Source organism: Hypanus sabinus, chromosome 17, assembly GCF_030144855.1.
Source record: "Hypanus sabinus isolate sHypSab1 chromosome 17, sHypSab1.hap1, whole genome shotgun sequence".
In the NCBI taxonomy this organism is placed as follows: domain Eukaryota; kingdom Metazoa; phylum Chordata; class Chondrichthyes; order Myliobatiformes; family Dasyatidae; genus Hypanus; species Hypanus sabinus.
Window position 1 is genome coordinate 79,072,278 of NC_082722.1, and position 19,306 is coordinate 79,091,583.

The 19,306-nt window shown below is 46.6% G+C and overlaps 1 protein-coding gene across 3 annotated transcripts in view; it reads right to left on the reverse strand.

The window, feature by feature from the left end:
- Window positions 1-237: 237 nt before the first annotated feature.
- LOC132407058 (fatty acyl-CoA hydrolase precursor, medium chain-like) overlaps window positions 238-19,306 on the reverse strand; it is a 66,630-nt gene continuing 47,561 nt past the window's right edge. For 2 of the 3 annotated variants that reach the window (XM_059993304.1, XM_059993306.1), the window contains exons 11-13: window positions 11,415-11,564; window positions 8,073-8,145; window positions 2,553-3,903 (exon numbers count right to left, since the gene is read on the reverse strand). In XM_059993304.1, the coding sequence (XP_059849287.1) occupies window positions 3,645-3,903; window positions 8,073-8,145; window positions 11,415-11,564 (482 nt within the window). In that variant the 3' untranslated portion in view covers window positions 2,553-3,644. Of the gene's footprint in view, window positions 473-2,552; window positions 3,904-8,072; window positions 8,146-11,414; window positions 11,565-19,306 lie in introns of those variants that run through there. The other variant, XM_059993305.1, reaches the window with a different exon arrangement.

The window sequence follows — 19,306 nt, forward strand, 5'->3', positions numbered from 1 at the left end:
TCGGTGTTCTAACAGGATTATTCCTGGGCCGAAAAGCCTGTACCGTGCTCTAATGCTCGGTGTTCTAATGAGGATTATTCCTGGGCCGAGGGGCCTGTACCGTGCTCTAATGCTCGGTGTTCTAACGACGATTATTCCTGGGCCGAGGGGCCTGTACCGTGCTCTAATGCTCGGTGTTCTAACAGGATTATTCCTTCAAACCAGAAAAAAATGCGGACAAGTTGAATGATACAGCTTGTCCTTTACTTTAGAGGATTAATGGTACATTATTTCCCAATGTTACATTTGTTAAATGGATCATGATGAAAGAAACAGCAATGGTGATGACAAACCCACAGGTCCAGATGGTTTCCAACAGCAGTTTTGAAAACAAGCCGGCCACAACACTGCAGAATACGTGAAGCGTTACCTTCTGAAGCTCTTGATCCAAAAGCCGTTCCTTCTATTTGGAAAACTGCACAACTTCACACCACTATTGAAGAAAATTGTTTGAGAGAGCAGACAACAGAGACTGGTTAGCTTGGTATCTGTGGTCAGGAAATTGTCTATTAGACCTCCATGATAATTTTCAGGTGATCAGCGAGAGGTTGGGCCTACAGAGGTTGTTCAGCCTGAGTAAAGTTTTGGAAGAGGCAACCAGGTCAGTGGATATTTAACAGACCTCCACTGGCTCTTGATAATGTCCCCCTCAAAAAAGCTGTTACCATGACTTGCAGTGAATGAAAATTAATGCAAATTATTCACTTGGCTGCTAAAATGGTGGAGGATCAGTTGTTTGTGGTGAGCATGCTGTGTTGTGACCGGAATTGTGGCGACACTTGCGGGCAGCCCCCAACACGTTTATTTACTTATTTATTGATTGATTGATTTGGCCCTTCAATCTGCACTGCCAGCACCCCACTGATCTATCCCCAGCCTAATCACAGGGTAATTTACAATGTCCAACTAATCTTCTAACTGATACGTCTTTGGACTGTGGGAGGAAACCAGAGCACTCTACATCGAGGATGTACAAACTCCTTACAGAGGACACCAGAATTGAAATCCGAAATGCACGCCCGAGCTGTAATAGGGTCGCACGAACCGCTACGCTACCATGGCGGCTCATCCTTAGATTGTGTTGGTTGTTAACCAACAAATGATGCATTTCCCTGTGTGCTTCCATGTCCATGTGATAAATAAATCTGAATCTGAAATACGGATTGGGATTGGTGAACAGGTCAATATTCAGGTTACAGTGACACTGAGGTGATCTAAATGCAAACCATGTTTCCACACCTGTTAATCACACATACATCAAATATGCACTACCCACACACCACCACCCACCCACACACACACAACCACCCACACTCACACAACCACCCACCCACATACACCACACCCAGACACCACCACCCACATACACCACACACAACCACCCACCCACACACCACCAGCCACACACACACACAACCACCCACCCACACACACACAACCACCCACCCACATACACCACACACAACCACCCACTCACACACACAACCACCCACCCACACACCACCACCTACCCACATACATCACACACACACAACCATCCACCCATACACACACACAAACCACCCACGCACACACAACCACCCACCCACACACACACAACCACCCACACACACATACACCACCTACACTACTCACCCACACCCACACACACAGACACCACCCACCTACACACACAACCCACACACACAACCACCCACCCACATACATCACACACACACAACCACCCACCCACACACAACCACCCACCCACATACACCCCACACAACCACCCACTCACACACACAACCACCCACCCACACACCACCACCTACCCACATACATCACACACACACACAACCATCCACCCATACACACACACAAACCACCCACGCACACACAACCACCCACCCACACACGGACACCACCTACACTACTCACCCACACACACACACTACCCACCCACACACACAGACACCACCCACCTATACACACAACCCACACACACAACCACCCACCCACACACAACCACCCACCCACATACATCACACACACACACACTACCCACCCACACACACAACCACCCACCCACATACACCACACACACACACACCATGCACCCACACAACCACCCCCACACACACACAACCACCCACCCACATACACCACACACACAACCACCCACCCACCCACATACACCACACACACCATGCACCCACACAACCACCCACACACAACCACCCACCCACACACTACCCACACACGCACAGATACCACACACATACACAGACACCACCTACCCACACAGACACTACCCACAGACAGACACCACCTACACTACTCACCCACACATACACACACTCACAGACACCACCCGCCCACACACCACACAGACACCACCCACCCACACACCACCCACCCACACCCACAAATACCACCCACCCACCCACACACACACAGACACCACCCACCCACCTACACACACACAACCCACACACCCACACCCACACAGACACCACCCACCCACACACCACACACAGAGACACCACCCACACACCCATGGCAGGGTGGAGGCATCAAATCATAAAGAAATATTAAGCAAACAGAAGGAAAGGCAGGAGGAAGGCCACCAGGGGCAGGTGAGAGGCAGGTGATGACAAGAGGTAAGAGGCCAGCTTAAGGGTTGAGGCTACCTAGACAGAATATGAGGTGTGCTCCTCCAACTGAGAATAGCCTCATCATAGTAGAAGAGGAGGCCATGGAAGAAGTTAGTAAGGCAGTCTCCCTGGAGAGAGACAACACGAGGAAATCTGCAGATGCTGGAAATTCAAACAACAACACACACAAAATGCTGGTGGAACACAGCAGGCCAGGCAGCATCTATAGGAGAAGTACTGTCGAGACTTCCAAGATGAAGTGGAGAGAGAAACTGGAATGATTCAGACCAGGTGATCCTTCCTGCAAACCGAGGGAGGAAGCTTCAACACCAGAGATTCAACAGATTCTTTAGTATTCCGAGTCCTGACGAAGGATCTGAGCCTGAAACTTTGACTGTTCTGTTCCCTCCATAGATGCTGCCTGCCCTGCTGAGTTCCTCTAGCGTTTTGTGTGAGAGAGAAAGCAAGCAGTGGCAGAGAAGGTGGGAGTGGGTCAGTGAGTGAGACAAGGGGAACATCGGCCATTGGGTTATTGCAAGGACAGCAAGGTGCTTTTACCTGTTACTGATTTGTTAGTGTACCTCACCAAGCCTGGCTGCAAAAGGAGGAAGGTCATGCATGGGGCTAACATCTCCTTTCCATAAAATCCCACTGCCACCGAAACGCCAACAGAATCTTCAAAAATCTCATTCCTGGGAGAGGAAGGATCTTCGAAGATGGGCTACTCCTGGAGACAACTTGGAAGACTGGCTCAGGACAGACGACCTGGCAAGCGAGCAGCTTTCGATTGCCTATGCCCCAGTAGGGGAGATGGGTTGAAGAGAATTTGTTAGTGAATGAGTTGGGTTAGATCAGCTGAAAGGCTTCTGCACCCCTCATTTTGCTTAACCGGATTGGCGTAACCATTCCAGTGGCATTGAGGATACCCAGCTGGAAGCAGGCTCACAGAGTTAGTTCATTTAAGCCGGGGGTTTAAAGTGTGCTTGCTGGAGGCTGCAGTTCTACTCTCTGGTCTTTATCACCTGTCGAGCTTTGCTCGGTCTCTGCCCCAGCAAGGTTCTCTGGGGTTTGTGTGGTCTCGCTCCCAGCTTGGGGATTCCAGACTTTGGTCAGGATTTTCATTCGATGTTCCTTCAGCTTCATCCCAACCGTCGGCTTCAGGTTCAGCTGCAGGTAGCCCTCACTCTGATCATAGAGTGGCCACAGTGCCAGTCCCTCGCCATTGGGGTTCCTGCAAGCAGTAACTTACACATTAGAGGTATGGTTCACTCAAGATTCAACAGTTAGTCAGAACTTCCCAATGCATCACTGGCACCAGCCTAACCGCCATCAAGGACATAGATACAGAAAGGTGCTGGAAAAGGGCCAGTAACATCATGAAGGGTCCCACCCACCCTGCTCAAGGACTGTTAGTCCCACTCCCATCAGGGACGAGGCCACATAGCATCCACACCAGGACCACCAAACTCAAAAACAGTTACTTTCCCCAAGCAGTAAGGCTGATCAACACCTCCACCCACTAAGCCACCCCTCCACACCCCCCACCACCACTACTTTATCATTTCCAGTCAGTCACCTGATATACTGACACTCCTGTGCTGAGCGTCACTTTATAGGCACACAATCGATCAATGTATATCACGTATTTTATGTATTCATATTTATTGTGTTTGTATTAGTATTGAGTGATGTATCTTATTGATTTTTTTGTGCTGCATCAGATCCGGAGTACCAATTATTTCATTCTCCTTTACACTTGTGTGCTGGAAATGACATTGAACAATCTCTCCCATCCACTCCGGTTCCCTTCCCCAAGACGGTGCTGCGTACGGCAGCCGTGTTGCGAGCGCCGTTCCAGCTTCACAGTGTACTGCTAATTTCTGCACTTCCTTTCATATTCCTTGTTGAAGAAGCTGATAGTCACATCGGATACGACTGAGTGACTCCTCTGAACATCGGGAAGATGACATTTACCTGCTACGTGCTTCCTTTTCTACACTGGGAACCCCAACTTCTGTGATCCATGGGAGGCTCATTTATTACATCACAGTTACCTCGGATGTGGCACCAGAGGTGAGGGAGAAGGGATGTCGCCTGGTGAGGTTGAGACGGCATGCAAATCAGCCGCTGCTCACTAGCCTGCTCTTGGCTGACATTCATTCCCTGGACAACAAGCTGTGTGAACTGAGAGCTAGAATCTCCTATCAAAGGAACAAAGGAATGTGGAGTCCTGGCTGATGGAGGAGATACCGGATAACACCTTTGAGCCATTTGGATGCCCCTCTTCCGGGGGGGTGTATGCCCCCTTAACTCCTGGCGGAGTCGTCGGGGCGCGTCAGCACAAGCTTTTTGCACGAATCTTTTGGTGATGGCTCATCGCACAGTGCGTCTTGGGCATCTGCGACTTGGTGGAGCCCATCCATCTCCAGGCCTTTTTTATACGAGATCGAATTGCTGGCTCGACACTCAACCCAGGCACGGATGGAGAGCGTGCAAGGGAGCTGGCTGGAGTTCGCTCCAGGTGAACAGGTCTAAAAACCTCTGGGAAGGATAAAAGAGGTGGGGTGTGCTTCATGCTGACGAATGCTTGGTGTGACCCCCAGAATGTGCATGCTCTCAAATCCTTTTGTTTCCTGGAACTGGAGTACTTGGTGCTGCTGTGTAAACCTTTTTGGCTACCTAGGGAACTCACGGCTGTTATTATCAGAGCTGAGCACATTCCACTGCAGGCTGATACTGAACCGGCTCGGAAGGACCTGTACGGGAACATCAGCATGCTGGAAGACAGAACACCCGAAGGCTGCCAGAGACTTCAACAGAGTGTCGCTATCTGAAGTTTTGTCAACATATCCAGGTGAGCACACGGGGAGATAGCACTGCTACTCTCCCTTCCGCAACGCTTACAAAGCGCTCCTCCGTCCGTCATTTGGAAAATCCGATCACTCCTCTGTCTTACTTCTGCCCGTGTACAGGAAGAAGCTGAAACAAGAGGCGTCCATAGTTAAAACCGTCCACTGTTGATCCAACCAATCAGTCTCCATGCTACAGGACTGCTTTGATGACATCAGCTGGAATGTCTTTCATGATGAGGATGTCTCTGAGTTCACAGAAAGGGTCACGAGTTTCATTTGGAAGTGCATTGTGACTTTGTCCCCTAAAGATCGGTCAGGGTATATCCAAACCAGGAACCCAGGATCAACAGTTCCGTTCAAGCAGCACTTACCGCGAGGGACAGAGGTTTCGCTGAAGGTAACCACCAGGAACTCAAGAAACGTGGCTACGATCTGCGCAAAGTCATCAAGGCAGCGAAACGACAATACAGGGACAAGATCCAGACACAACTCTCCACCAACACACGCAGCTTATGGCAAGGTCTGCACACCATCAAAGCTAAACACAGTGGCACTGCCAACCTCACAGCCTCTCTCCCAGATCAGCTGAATCTTTTTTATGCTCAGTTTAATGTCACTAACACTGAGCCCCTGAGGCGAGCTGCCGATGTGACCTGCACTTGGTCATCTCTGAGGCTGAGGTACACAGATGTTTCCAAGTGGACAGTCACAAGGCTGCGGGATCTGACGGCATCCAAGGGCGGGTACTCAGGATGTGTGGGGCACAACAGGCAAGTGTGTTCACAGACAGTTTTAATCTCTCCCTCTCCCAGTGTAGAGTTCCCTCCTGCTTCAAATTATCCACCATTGTTCCAATACCCGAAAAGACCAAGGCAACATTTCTGAACAACTGACGTCCTGTCACACTCACCTCAATAATAAGCGAATGCTTTGAAAGTCTGGTCAAGGACCACATCTGCAGCATGCTACCACCCACACTGGACACCCTACAATTCACCTACTGACACGACCGATCGACAGATGACACAATAGCCACAGGTCTACACTCCGTCCTTACGCATCTGGAGAAGAAGGATGCTTATGTGAGAATGCTGTACTTGGGTTACAGTTCAGCATTCGACACCATAGTTCCATCCAGGCTCGACAAGAAGCTCAGAGACCTCGGCCTTCACCCTGCCTTGTGCAGCTGGATCCTGGACTTCCTGTCAGATTGCTGGCAGGTGGTAAGAGTGGGATCCCTCACCTCCACCCCTCTGTCTCTCAACACAGGAGCCCCTCAGGGCTGTGTCCTAAGCCCCCTCCTTTACTCTCTGTCCACCCATGACGGTATCACCACTCAGTGCTAATTAAATTTGCTGAAGATACTACATTGATTGGCCTTATCTCAAATAATAATGAGAAGTCACCACCCTGACACAGTGGTGTCAAGAAAACAACCTGTCCCTCAATGTCACAAAAACAAAGGAGCTGGTTGTGGATTACAGGAGGAAAGGAGACGTTAATGGATCTGGGGGTGAGAGGTTGTACAGCTTTAAGTTCCTCAGCATTTTGATCACCGAGGATCTCACCTGGTTTGTACGTACCGGCTGTGTGGTGAGAAAACACAACAGCGCCTCTTTCACCTCAGATAGTTGAAGTATGGGCCCCCAGATCCTAAGGACTTTCTACAGTGGCACAATTGAGAGCATCCTGACTGGCTACATCACTGTCTGGTATGGGAACTGTAATTCCATCAATCGCAGGACTCTGCAGAGACTGGTGCGGATAGCCAGCGCATCTGTAAGTGTGAACTTCACACTATTCAGAGACATTTTTAACGTGTAAAAAGGGCCCGAAGGATCATTGGGGATCTATATCACCCCAAACACAAACTGTTCCAGCTGTTACCATCCGGGAAGCAGTACCGCAGTATTAAAGCCAGGACAACAGGCTCCGGGACAGCTTCTTCCACCAGGCCATCAGACTGATTAACTCATGCTAATACAGCTGTATTTCTATGCTATATTGACTGTTCTGTTGTACAAACTATTTATTACAAATTACTATAAATTGCACATTGCATATTCAGACAGAGACATAACATAACAATTTTTATTGCTCATGTATGCGAAGGATGTAAGAAATAAAGTCAATTCAATTCAATTCACCAGGTCTCACCTATCACCTGGCAGCTTTCCCTTTACCCCCAGCGCCTTGCCTTCTAATTCTGGCTTCTTCCCCCTTCCTTTCTAGTCCGGATGAAGGTTCTTGGCCCAAGAATGTTTATTCCTCTCCGTAGAGGTTGCCTGACCTGTGGAGTTCCTCCAGCCTTTTTTTGTGTGATTTACTGTGAAGCACTCAACCATGGCAAACAGCTCAGGTTCCGCAGACGTTCCGCCACACTGCACACCCAACACTGCCTACAAAACGCACTGCGGTTTGCCACCCAGGGGACTCTGACAGTAGCTCCCCAATGAGAGGGGAGCTGAGAGCCTAGAGCACTGCAGTATAGAAAGAGACCCCAGGTTGTCCATCCCACCAAGCCCTCGAGATCAAACATGTTGCTTACCCAGTCTTGGCAAAGTTGGCCCAGTATTTCATTATAGTTCTGCTCAATTCCATCTCCTCAGCAGTCACACTCCCTGGAAAAGTCACACCATCAATGAGATCTCGGAGGCTCGGGCAGTGCCTGACACTGAGAAACTGATAGCAATCGAGGTCAGTCACCTTTAAGCGTATCCGCAGGGGATGACATTAACACAACGTGGGGATGCTAGGTCCCGCAAGTGCAGTCAGGGTAAACAAAGTCATGAGGGGTATAGACAGGGTAAATGCAAGCAGACTTTCTCCAGTCAGGATGGGTGAGACTAGTACTTGCAAAAAAATTGTACAGTGGTGTTGCCAGGACTTGAGGACCCAAGTTATAGGGAAAGGCTAATTTGGTTTGGACATTATTTGTGGAAGAATGTGGGAGATTTGACAGAGAAGTTATGTGGGTTATGCAGTAGAGCGGGTAAATGCAAGCAGGCTTTTCCACTGAGGAGAGGTCATGGTTTAAGGGTGAAAGATAAAATATTGAAGGGGAACTTGAGGGGGAACTTCTTCACTCAGAGCAGAGGGTGGTGAGAGTGTGGAATGAGCTGCCAGGAGAAGCGATGGATGCAGGTTCGATTTCAACGTTTGAGAGAAATTCGGATAAGTACATGGATGGGGGAGGTATGTAGGGCTATGGTCCAGCTGCAGGTCAATGGGACTAAGTTTAGCATGGACTAGATGGGCCAAAGGACCAGTTTCTATGTTATAGTGTCCTATGACTATGCAGAGCAAATGGGGAGGAGAGTGAGGGAAGGGGAAGTAATGTATCAGGGCAGTACCAACAACTCTCTAGAAACACAACACCAGCCTGGACAGATTAACCTGCCCACTGGCATTCCCTCAACCTCCCTGAGCACAACCCTCTCCACCCTGGCACACTGTGGCTGCAGTGCACGCTGTCTCCAAAATGCACTGGATACTCTCTTATCCAAGTCTCACACCACCCTGACTTGGAAATATATCACCAATGCTTCATCATCGCTGGGTAGAAATCCCAGAACTCTCTCAAAGTGAAAGTCATTGTCAAATGCACACAAAATGTGTGCACAGATGCAATGGAAAAGTTTACGCAGCAGCATTGTGGGTCCATCACGGGTCAAGCCCTTCCCACCATTGAGCACGTCTCCATGAAACGCTGTCACAGAAAAGCAAGATCCATCTTCAGGGGCCCCACCACCCAGATCATGCTCTCTTCTCGCTGCTGCCATCAAGAAAAAGGGACCGGAGCATCAAGACTCAACCACCAGTTTCAGCAACATTTATCATCCCTCAACCATCAGGCTCCTGAGCCAAAGGGGATAACCACTCAATTTCACTTGCCCCATCATTGGAAAGTTCCCACAACCAGTGAACTCACTTTCAAAGATTCTTTGTCTCATGTTCTTCATATTTATTTTTGTTTGTTTGTTTGTTTATTTATTGATAATTTCTTTTTGTTTGTGCACAGTTTGTTATCTTTTTCACGTTGGTTGAATGCCCAAGTTTGTGCAGTCTTCCATTGATTCAGCTATGGTTATTATTCTATTGATTTAATGAGCGCACCCACAGGGAAATGAATCTCAGGATTGTATATGGTGACATATACGTACTTTGACAATAACGTTTCTTTAAACTTTGATCACAGGCACATAGCATTATGTAAGCAGCATTCAAAAGAAAAGAGTAGAGAATTTGTGGATGCCAAGTCATTGGTATATTAAAGACAGAGGTTGATAGATTTTCGTTTAGTCAGGGCACAAAGGGATACAGGGAGAAGGCAGGAGATTGGGGCTGAGGGGGAAAATGATTCAGTCATGATCACATGGTGAAGCAGACTCGATGGTCCAAATGGCCTGTGTTACCTTGAGATTCATTTTCTTGCAGGAATTTACAGAAAATTAAGAAATACAGTAGTGTTTATTAAAAAGAACTATACATAAACAAAGCAACACACTGGACAGAAGAAGGGTCTTGGCCCAAAATGTCGACTATTTATTCCTTTACAGAGTTGCTGCCTGACCCCCTGTGTTCCGCCAGCATTTTGTGTGTGTTGCTTTGGATTTCCAGCATCTGCAGACTTTGTCATGGTTACACATAAACAAAGACTGACAAAGAACCAATGTGCAAAAGAAGGCAAAACGTGCATATTTTAAAAATGCTGATAACGTGAGTTGTAGAGTCTGTAGATTGTGGAATCAGTTCAGAGTTGTGCTGAGTGAAGTTATTGACGCTGGTTCAGGAGACTGATGGTTGTTGGGGAATAACTGTTCCTGAACCTGGTGGTGTGGGACACAAGGCCCCTATACCTAGAAGAGAGTATGGCTTGGACAGTGGTGTCCCTTGATGATGGATGCTGCTTTCTTGGGCCAGCACTCCACGTAAATGTGCTCAGTGGTGGGGAGGGCATTGCCTGTGATGGATCGGGCCTTATCCACTTTCTTGAGCCTTTTCCGTTTCTACTTCTGGGGTGCCACCGAGAAGGTGACTCGTGCCTGCAGCTACGCTGGACAACATCAAATACTCCAGTCTCAGTCTGCTACAGCTGAGAACCACAACTACATCGAAGGTCTGTACAGTCAGTAACGTTATTTTAATGGGACTAAAAAAATCTATCACTACTGAAAACCGATGGAACTGGAATGGACTCTGGTCACCGGTGCTGACTCACTTCCCTTTTAGGATGGCAGAAGAGAGGATGCCGAGCTGGGCTAAAGGTTCATTCAAGGAAATGTGGTTTTCGGCTCCCAATGCCAACCACCTTGCTGGCAAATACAGTTCTGGTAAATAAGATCTCAGAGCTAGGGCGCTGTACCAGAGGGACATTAGGACCATTTGTGTCTGCTGTTTCATGGAATCTTGGTTAAAACCTTCATTCTGGACACAGCGATTCAGATTGACGTGTTCACAGTACGCCATCAGCATAAGACTTTTATATTATATATTTAAAAAATCCGTAGGTACAAAACAGTCCGCAGATTCCTAACAGACCTCAGCTCCTCACCAGGTAATAGGAAAGTACACAGAACTGTCGGACTGAGAACGGAGGGTTGATGTTTTTAATTTTCTTTCCTTTAGAGGCCCAGCATTGTAACAGGCCCTTCCAGCCAAATGAGCCCGATTGCAGCACGAGTCCAGTTAACCTACTAACCCGTATGTCTTTGGAACGTGGGAGGAAACTGGAGCAGCCGGAGGAAATCCATGCTGTCATGGGGAGAACGTACAAACTCCTTACAGACAGTGGCGGGTATTGAACTCACGTCGCTGGAGCTGTAAAGCGAATGCGCTAACCGCTACACCACCGTGCCATCCATTCAATGTCACTGAAGGGTTTTCTCACCGTTTATCAAAATGTCTCCATCCCAGAAAGCACTACCAAAGACATATCCAATCTCGTCTCCGTGGTCAGCCTTCACAAAATCAGGGCGGCTCTTGCTAAGGATACTCGTTTTGTGCTGGAACTCGTACAGATAGACCGGACACCTTGCATCTGCGGAGGGAAGACAGAGGAAAATTAGAGTATTATTACAATCAACTCATTTCTCTCTGATACAGCAATCTTGCCCTCAGGTGCTCAATTCTGTTCTCCAGTGACTGCACATTTGCTAACCAGATGCTGGGTAGAGATTAGGTCAGTGATTAAGAGACTCCCTCTGCTGTCAGCACTGAGTCTGTATGTTCTCCCCTTCCTGGCATGCATTGCCTCCAGTGCTCTGGTTTCCACCCACATTCCACAGACGTACGGGTTACGTCAATTAGTCATGTGTGTGTACTTGGACGGTGTGGTCTTGTGGGCCTCCCCGCCTGTTTCTGTGCTGTATCTCAAAATAAGAACTAACCCCCCAGGAAGGGCAGGGAATGGGGACACTGAAACATGATGAAAAGGTAAGACATCGGCCCCTTGGAAGAGCAGTTAGTACTGACTTACATTTGCTGGCAGATGTGAATATGGACAGACTTCAATGAGTAGTGAGGTTCTGGAACTTTCTGCCCGAATGGGTGATGAAGGGAGGTAGAAACGCTCCCCAGTGAGGGATCACTTGGAAAGCACATTTCAAAGACCACAGATTGACACCCTGGAAGTGGGATTTACCCAGTCAAAGTTCAAAGTAAACTCATTATCAAAGTCTCCATACACTACCCCAAGATTAATTTCCTTGTAGGAATTCACAGTAGATTCAATGAAATACAATAAATTAATGAAAAGAGTGGAGGATCGGAAAATCGGAAGGGATAGGAAAATGTGACAGAAGATTAGAAGATGTTGAATCCTTGTGAGCTGAGTTAAGAAACTGCAAGGGTAAAAGGACCCTGATGGCCTCCCAACAGTGACCGGGAGGTGGACCTCAGATCACAATAAGGAATAGAGAAGGCGTGTCAAAAGGGCAATGTTATGATAATCATGGGAGATTTTAACATTCAGGTCGATTGGAAAATCTAGTTAGTAATCGATCTCAAGAGAGTGAGTTTGATAAATGCCTAAGAGATAGTTTTTAAGGCAGTTTGTTGTTGAGTCTACTAGGGGATCAGCTATACTGGATTGGGTGTTATGTAATGAACCCAAGGCAATTAGGGTGCTTAAAATAAAAGAACCCTTAGGAGCCAGTGATCACAATATGATTGTGTTCAACTTGAAATTTGATAGGGAGAAAGTAAGATCGGTGATGTAGCAGTATTTCAGTGGAGTAAAGGAAATTAGGTTGGAATGAGAGAGGAGTTGGCCAAAGTAAATTGGAAGGAGATGCTGGCAGGGAATTCAGCAGAGCAGCAATGGCATTTGTTTCTGGGAAAAATGAGGAAGGTGCAGGACATGTGTATTCCAAAAATGAAGAAATACTCATAGAAACATAGAAAACCTACAGCACAATACAGACCCTTCAGCTTACAAAGCTGTCTCGAACATGTCCTTACCTGGAACCACCTAGCCCTCTATTTTTTGAAGCTCCATGTACCTATCCAGGAGTCTCTTAAAAGACCCTATCATTTCTGCCTCCACCACCAGCAGCCCATTCCATGCACTCACCACTCTCTGCGTAAAGAACTTACCCCTGACATCTCCTCTGTACCTAATTCCAAGCACTTTACAACTACGCCCTTTCGTACTAGTTATTTCAGCCCTGGGAAAAAGCCTCTAACTATTAACATGATCAATGCCTCTCGTTATCTCGTACACCTCTATCAAGTCACTTCTCGTCCTCCGTCGCTTCATGGAAAAAAGGCCGGGTTCACTCAACCTATTCTCATAAGGCATCCTCCCCACTCCAGGCAACATCCTTGTAATTCTCCTCTGCACCCTTTCTATGGTTTCATAGAACAAAGAACATAGAATAGTACAGCATATTACAGGCCCTTCGGCCCATAATGTTGTGCTGACCCTCAAACCCTGCATCCCATATAACCCCCACTTAAAATTCCTCCATATACCTGTCTAGTAGTCTCTTAAATTTCACTAGTGTATCTGTCTCCACCACTGACTCAGGCAGTGCATTCCATGCACCAACCACTCTCTGAGTGAAAAACCTTCCTCTAATATTCCCCTTGAACTTCCCTCCCCTTACCTTAAAGCCTTGTCCTCTTGTACTGTACAGTGGTGCCCTGGGAAAGAGGCGCTGGCTGTACACTCTGTCTATTCCTCTTAATATCTTGTACACCTCTATCATGTCTCCTCTCATCCTCCTTCTCTCCAAAGAGTAAAGCCCTAGCTCCCTTAATCTCTGATCATAATCCATACTCTCTAAACCAGGCAGCATCCTGGTAAATCTCCTCTGTATCCTTTCCAATGCTTCCACATCCTTCCTATAGTGAGGCGACCAGAGCTGGACACAGTACTCCAAGTGTGGCCTAACCAGAGTTTATAGAGCTGCATCATTACATCGCGTCTCTTAAACTCTATCCCTTGACTTATGAAAGCTAACACTTATGTAAGCTTTCTTAACTACCCTATCTACCTGTGAGGCAACTTTCAGTGATCTGTGGACATGTACCGCCAGATCCCTCTGCTCCTCCACACTACCAAGTATCCTACCATTTACATTGTACTCTGCCTTGGAGTTTGTCCTTTCAAAGTGTACCACCTCACACTTCTCTGGGTTGAACTCCATCTGCCACTTCTCAGCCCACTTCTGCATCCTATCAATGTCTCTCTGCAATCTTCGACAATCCTCTACACTATCTACAACATCACCAACCTTTGTGTCGTCTGCAAATTTGCCAACCCACCCTTCTACCCCCTCATCCAGTTGTAAATAAAAATCACAAAAAGTCGAGGTCCCAGAACAAATCCTTGTGGGACACTGCTAGTCATAACCCTCCAATCTGAATGTACTCCCTCCACCACAACCCTCTGCCTTCTGCAGGCAAGCCAATTCTGAATCCACCTGGCCAAACATCCCTGGATCCCATGCCTTCTGACTTTCTGAATAAGCCTACCATGTGGAACCTTGGCAAATGCCTTACTAAAATCCATGTAGATCACATCCACTGCACTATCCTCATCTATATGCCTGGTCACCTCCTCAAAGAACACCTCAAAGAACTGTCCCTGATCAGACCATGATCCTCTAAATGTCCATAGATCCTGTCTCTAAGAATCTTTTCCATCAGCTTTCCCACCACAGACGTGAGGCTCATTGGTCTATAATTACCTGGACTATCCCTACTACCTTTTTTGAACAAGGGGACAACATTCACCTCCCTCCAATCCCCCGGTACCATTCTCATGGACAACGATCCCATGGACATAAAGATCCCAGCCAGAGGTTCAGCAATCTCTTCCCTTGCCTCATGGAGCAGCCTGGGGAATATTCCGTCAGGCTCCGGGGACTTATCCGTCCTAATGTATTTTAACAACTCCAACACCTCCTCTCCCTTAATATCAACATGCTCCAGAACATCAACCTCACTCATATTGTCCTCACCGTTATCAAGTTCCCTCTCAGTGGTGAATACCGAAGAGAAGTATTCATTGAGGACCTCGCTCACTTCCACAGCCTCCAGGCACATCTTCCCACTTTTATCTCTAATTGGTCCGACCTTCACTCCTGTCATCCTTTTGTTCTTCACATAATTGAAGAATGCCTTGGGGTTTTCCTTTACCCTACTCGCCAAGGCCTTCTCATGCCCGCTTCTCGCTCTTCTCAGCTCCTTCTTAATCTCCTTTCTTGCTACCCTATATTCCTGAATAGACCCATCTGATCCTTGCTTCCTAAACCTCATGTATGCTGCCTTCTTCCACCTGACTAGATTTCCACTTCACTTGTCACCCATGGTTCCTTCACCCTACCATTCTTCATCTTCCTCATCAGGACAAATTTATCCCCAACATCCTGCAAGAGATCCTTAAACATTGACCACATCCTTCTTGGAGTGAGGCAACCAGAACTGAGCACAGTACTCCAAGTGAGGTATCATCAGGGTCCTATATAACTGCAACATGACCTCTCGGCTCTTAAACTCAATCCACGATTGATGAAGGCCAATGCACCGTATGCCTTCTTAACCACAGAGTCAATCTGCATAGCAGCTTTGAGAGTCCTATTGACTCGGAACCCAAGATCCCGCTGATCCTCCACACTGCCAGGAGTCTTGCCATTAATGCTGCATTCTGCTATCATATTTGACCTACCAAAATGAACCACCTCACACTTACCTGGGTTGAACTTCATCTGCCACTTCTCAGCCCAGTATTGCATCCTATCAATGTCCCACTGTAAACTCTTACAGCCCTCCACACTATCCCCAACACACGTAACCTCTGTGTCATCAGCAAATTTACTAACCCATCCCTCCACTTCCTCATCCAGGTCATTTATAAAAATCATAAAGAGTAGGGGTCCCAGAACAGATCCCTGAGGCACACCACTGGTCACCGGCCTCCATGCAGAATATGACCATTCTACAACCACTCTTTGCCTCTGTGGGCAAGCCAGTTCTGGATCCACAAAGCAATGCCCCTTGGATCCCATGCCTCCTTACTTTCTCAATAAGCCTTGCATAGGGTACCTTATCAAATGCCTTGCTAAAATCCATATACACTACATCTATGACTCTACCTTCATCAGTGTGTTTAGTCACATCCACAAAAAATTCAATCAGGTTCGTAAGGCACAAACTGCCTTTGACAAAGCCATGCTGACTATTCCTAATCATGTTATGCCTCTCCATATGTTCAAAAATCCTACCTCTCAGGATCTTCTCCATCAACTTACCAACCACTGAAGTAAGACTCACTGGTCTATAATTTCCTGGGCTATCTCTACTCCCTTTCTTGAATAAGGGAACAACATCCGCAACCCTCCAATCCCCTGGAACCTCTCCCATTCTCATTGATTATGCAAAGAGCATCGCCAGAGGCTCAGCAATCTCCTCCCTCACTTCTCCCTCACTTTTCTTCAGAAATATCATGTCCTGCAGTGTTGGAATAGCAATGGGGTACATCCCATTGTAGCCTGGGGTACATCCCATCTGGTCCCGATGTAACTATGAAAATGGAGAAGGGGAAGCCAGTGGATGTAGTATACCTGGACTTTCAGAAAGCCTTTGATAAGGTCCCACATAGGAGATTAGTGGGCAAAATTAGAGCACGTGGTATTGGGGGTAGGGTATTAACATGGATAGAAAATTAGTTGGCAGACAGGAAACAAAGAGTAGGGATTAACAGGTCCTTTTCAAAATGGAAGGCAGTGACTAGTGGGGTACCACAATGCTCGGTACTGGGACCGCAGCTATTTACAGTATACATTAATGATTTAAATGAAGGGATTAAAAGTAACATTAGCAAATTTGCAGATGACACAAAGCTGAGTGGCAGTGTGAAATGAGAGGAGGATGTTAGGAGAATGCAGGGTGACTTGGACGGGTTGGGTGTGGCAGTTTAATGTGGATAAATGTGAGGTTATCCACTTTGGTGGCAAGAACAGGAAGGCAGATTACTACCTGAATGGTGTCAAGTTAGGACAAGGGGAAGTACAACGAGATCTAGGTGTCCTTGTTCATCAGTCACTGAAAGTAAGCATGCAGATACAGCAGTCAGTGAAGAAAGCTAATGGCTTGTGGGCCTTCATAACAAGGGGAGTTGAGTATAGGAGCAAAGAGGTCCTTCTGCAGTTGTATAGGGCCCTGATAAGACAACACCTCGAGTATTGTGTTCAGTTTTGGTCTCCAAATTTGAGGAAGGACATTCTTGCTATTGAGGGAGTGCAGCGTAGGTTCACGAGGTTGATTCCCGGAATGGCGGGACGGTCATATGTTGAAAGATTGGAGTGACTGGGCTTGTATACACTGGAATTTAGAAGGATGAGAGGGGATCTGATTGAAACATATAAGATTATTAAGGGAATGGAAACACTAGAGGCAGGAAATATGTTCCCGGTGTTGGGTGAGTCCAGAACCTGAGGCCACAGTTTAAGAATAAGGGGTAGGCCATTTAGAACGGAGTTCAGGAAAAACTTTTTCACCCAGAGATTTGTGGATCAATGGAATGCTCTGCCTCAGAAGGCAGTGGAGGCCAATTCTATGGATGCTTTTAAGAAAGAGTTAGATAGAGCTCTTAAAAATAGCGGAGTCAAGGGATGTGGGGAGAAGGCAGGAACGGGGTACTGATTGTGGATGATCAGCCATGATCACAGTGAATGGTGGTGCTGGCTCGAAGGGCTGAATGGCCTACTCCTGCACCTGTTGTCTAGTATCCAGCTCGATGCTTTCCAAAAGCTCCAGCACATCCTCTTCCTTAATATCTACATGCTCAAGCTTTTCAGTCTGCTGTAAGTCATCCCTACAATCACCAAGATCCTTTTCCATAGTGAATACTGAAACAAAGTATTAATTAAGTACCTCTGCCATTTCCTCTGATTCTATACAGACTTTTCAACTGTCCTATTCTCTCACGTCTTATCCTCTTGCTCTTCACATACAAAATAGTGACAAAATGACAAATGACAAAATAATACAACTGTGGCTGACAAGGGAAGTCAAAGATAACGTAAAAGCAAAAGAGAGGGCAGACAGCAAAGCAAAAATTAGTGGGATGACAGAGGATTGGGAAGTTTTTAAAAACAAAGTAAGTAAATGGATCATTAGAGGGGAAATGATGAAATATGAAAGCAAGCTAGCTAATAATATCAAAGAGGATATTGAAAGATTTTGCAAATGTATAAAAAATAAAAGAGAGCTGAGAGTGGATACAGGACCGCTAGAAAATGAGGCAGAAGAAATAATGGAGCCAAGGAGATGGCAGATGAACTAAATGTGTATTTTCCAACAGTCTTCACTGTGGAAGACACGAGTAGTATGCCTGATGATGTTGTGTGTGAAGGAAGAGAAGTGGGTGCAGTTACTATTACAAGGGAGAAGGTGCTGAAAAAGCTGAAAGACCGAAGGGTACGTAAGTCACCTGGACCAGTTGAACCGCACCCTAGAATTCTGAAAGAGGTAGCAGTACAGATTGTGGAAGCATCAGAAATGATCTTTCAAAAATCACTGGACTCTGGCATAGTGTCAAAAGAGTGGAAAATTGCAAATGTCACTCCACTTTTTAAGAAAGGAGGAAGGCAACAGAAAGGAAATTATAGACAGTTAGTCTGACCTCAGTGATTGGGATGATGTTAGAGTGAATCGTTAAGGACAAGGTGATAGAGTAATTGGTGACACAGGACAAGGTAGTACAAAGTCAGCAAGGTTTCATTCAGGGAAAATCCTGCCTGACGAACCTTTTGGAATTCTTTGAGATTACAACTATGATAGATAAAGGGGATGCAATGGATGTTGTATATTTGGACTTTCAGAAGGCCTTTGACAAAGTGCCACACATGAGGCTGCTTACCAAGTTAAGAGCCCATGGTATTACAGGAAAGTTACTATCATGGTTAGAGCATTGGCTGATTGGTAGGAGGCAGTGTGTGGGAATAAAAGGATCCTTGTGTGGTTGGCTGCCAGTGACTCGTGGTTGTCCGCAGGGGTTGGTGTTGGGAACACTTCTTTTTATGCTGTATATAAATGATTTAGATAATAAAATAGATGGCTTTATTACCAAGTTTGCAGATGATATGAAGATTGGTGGAGGGGCAGATATTGTTGACGAAACAGATCGGATTCAGAAGGATCTAAATAGATTAGAAGAATGGGCAAGAAAGTGGCAAATGAAATATAATGTTGGAAAATGCACGGTCATGCACTTTGGTAGTAGAAATAAATGTGAGAGCTATGTTCAAAATGGGGAGAAAATCCAAAAATCTG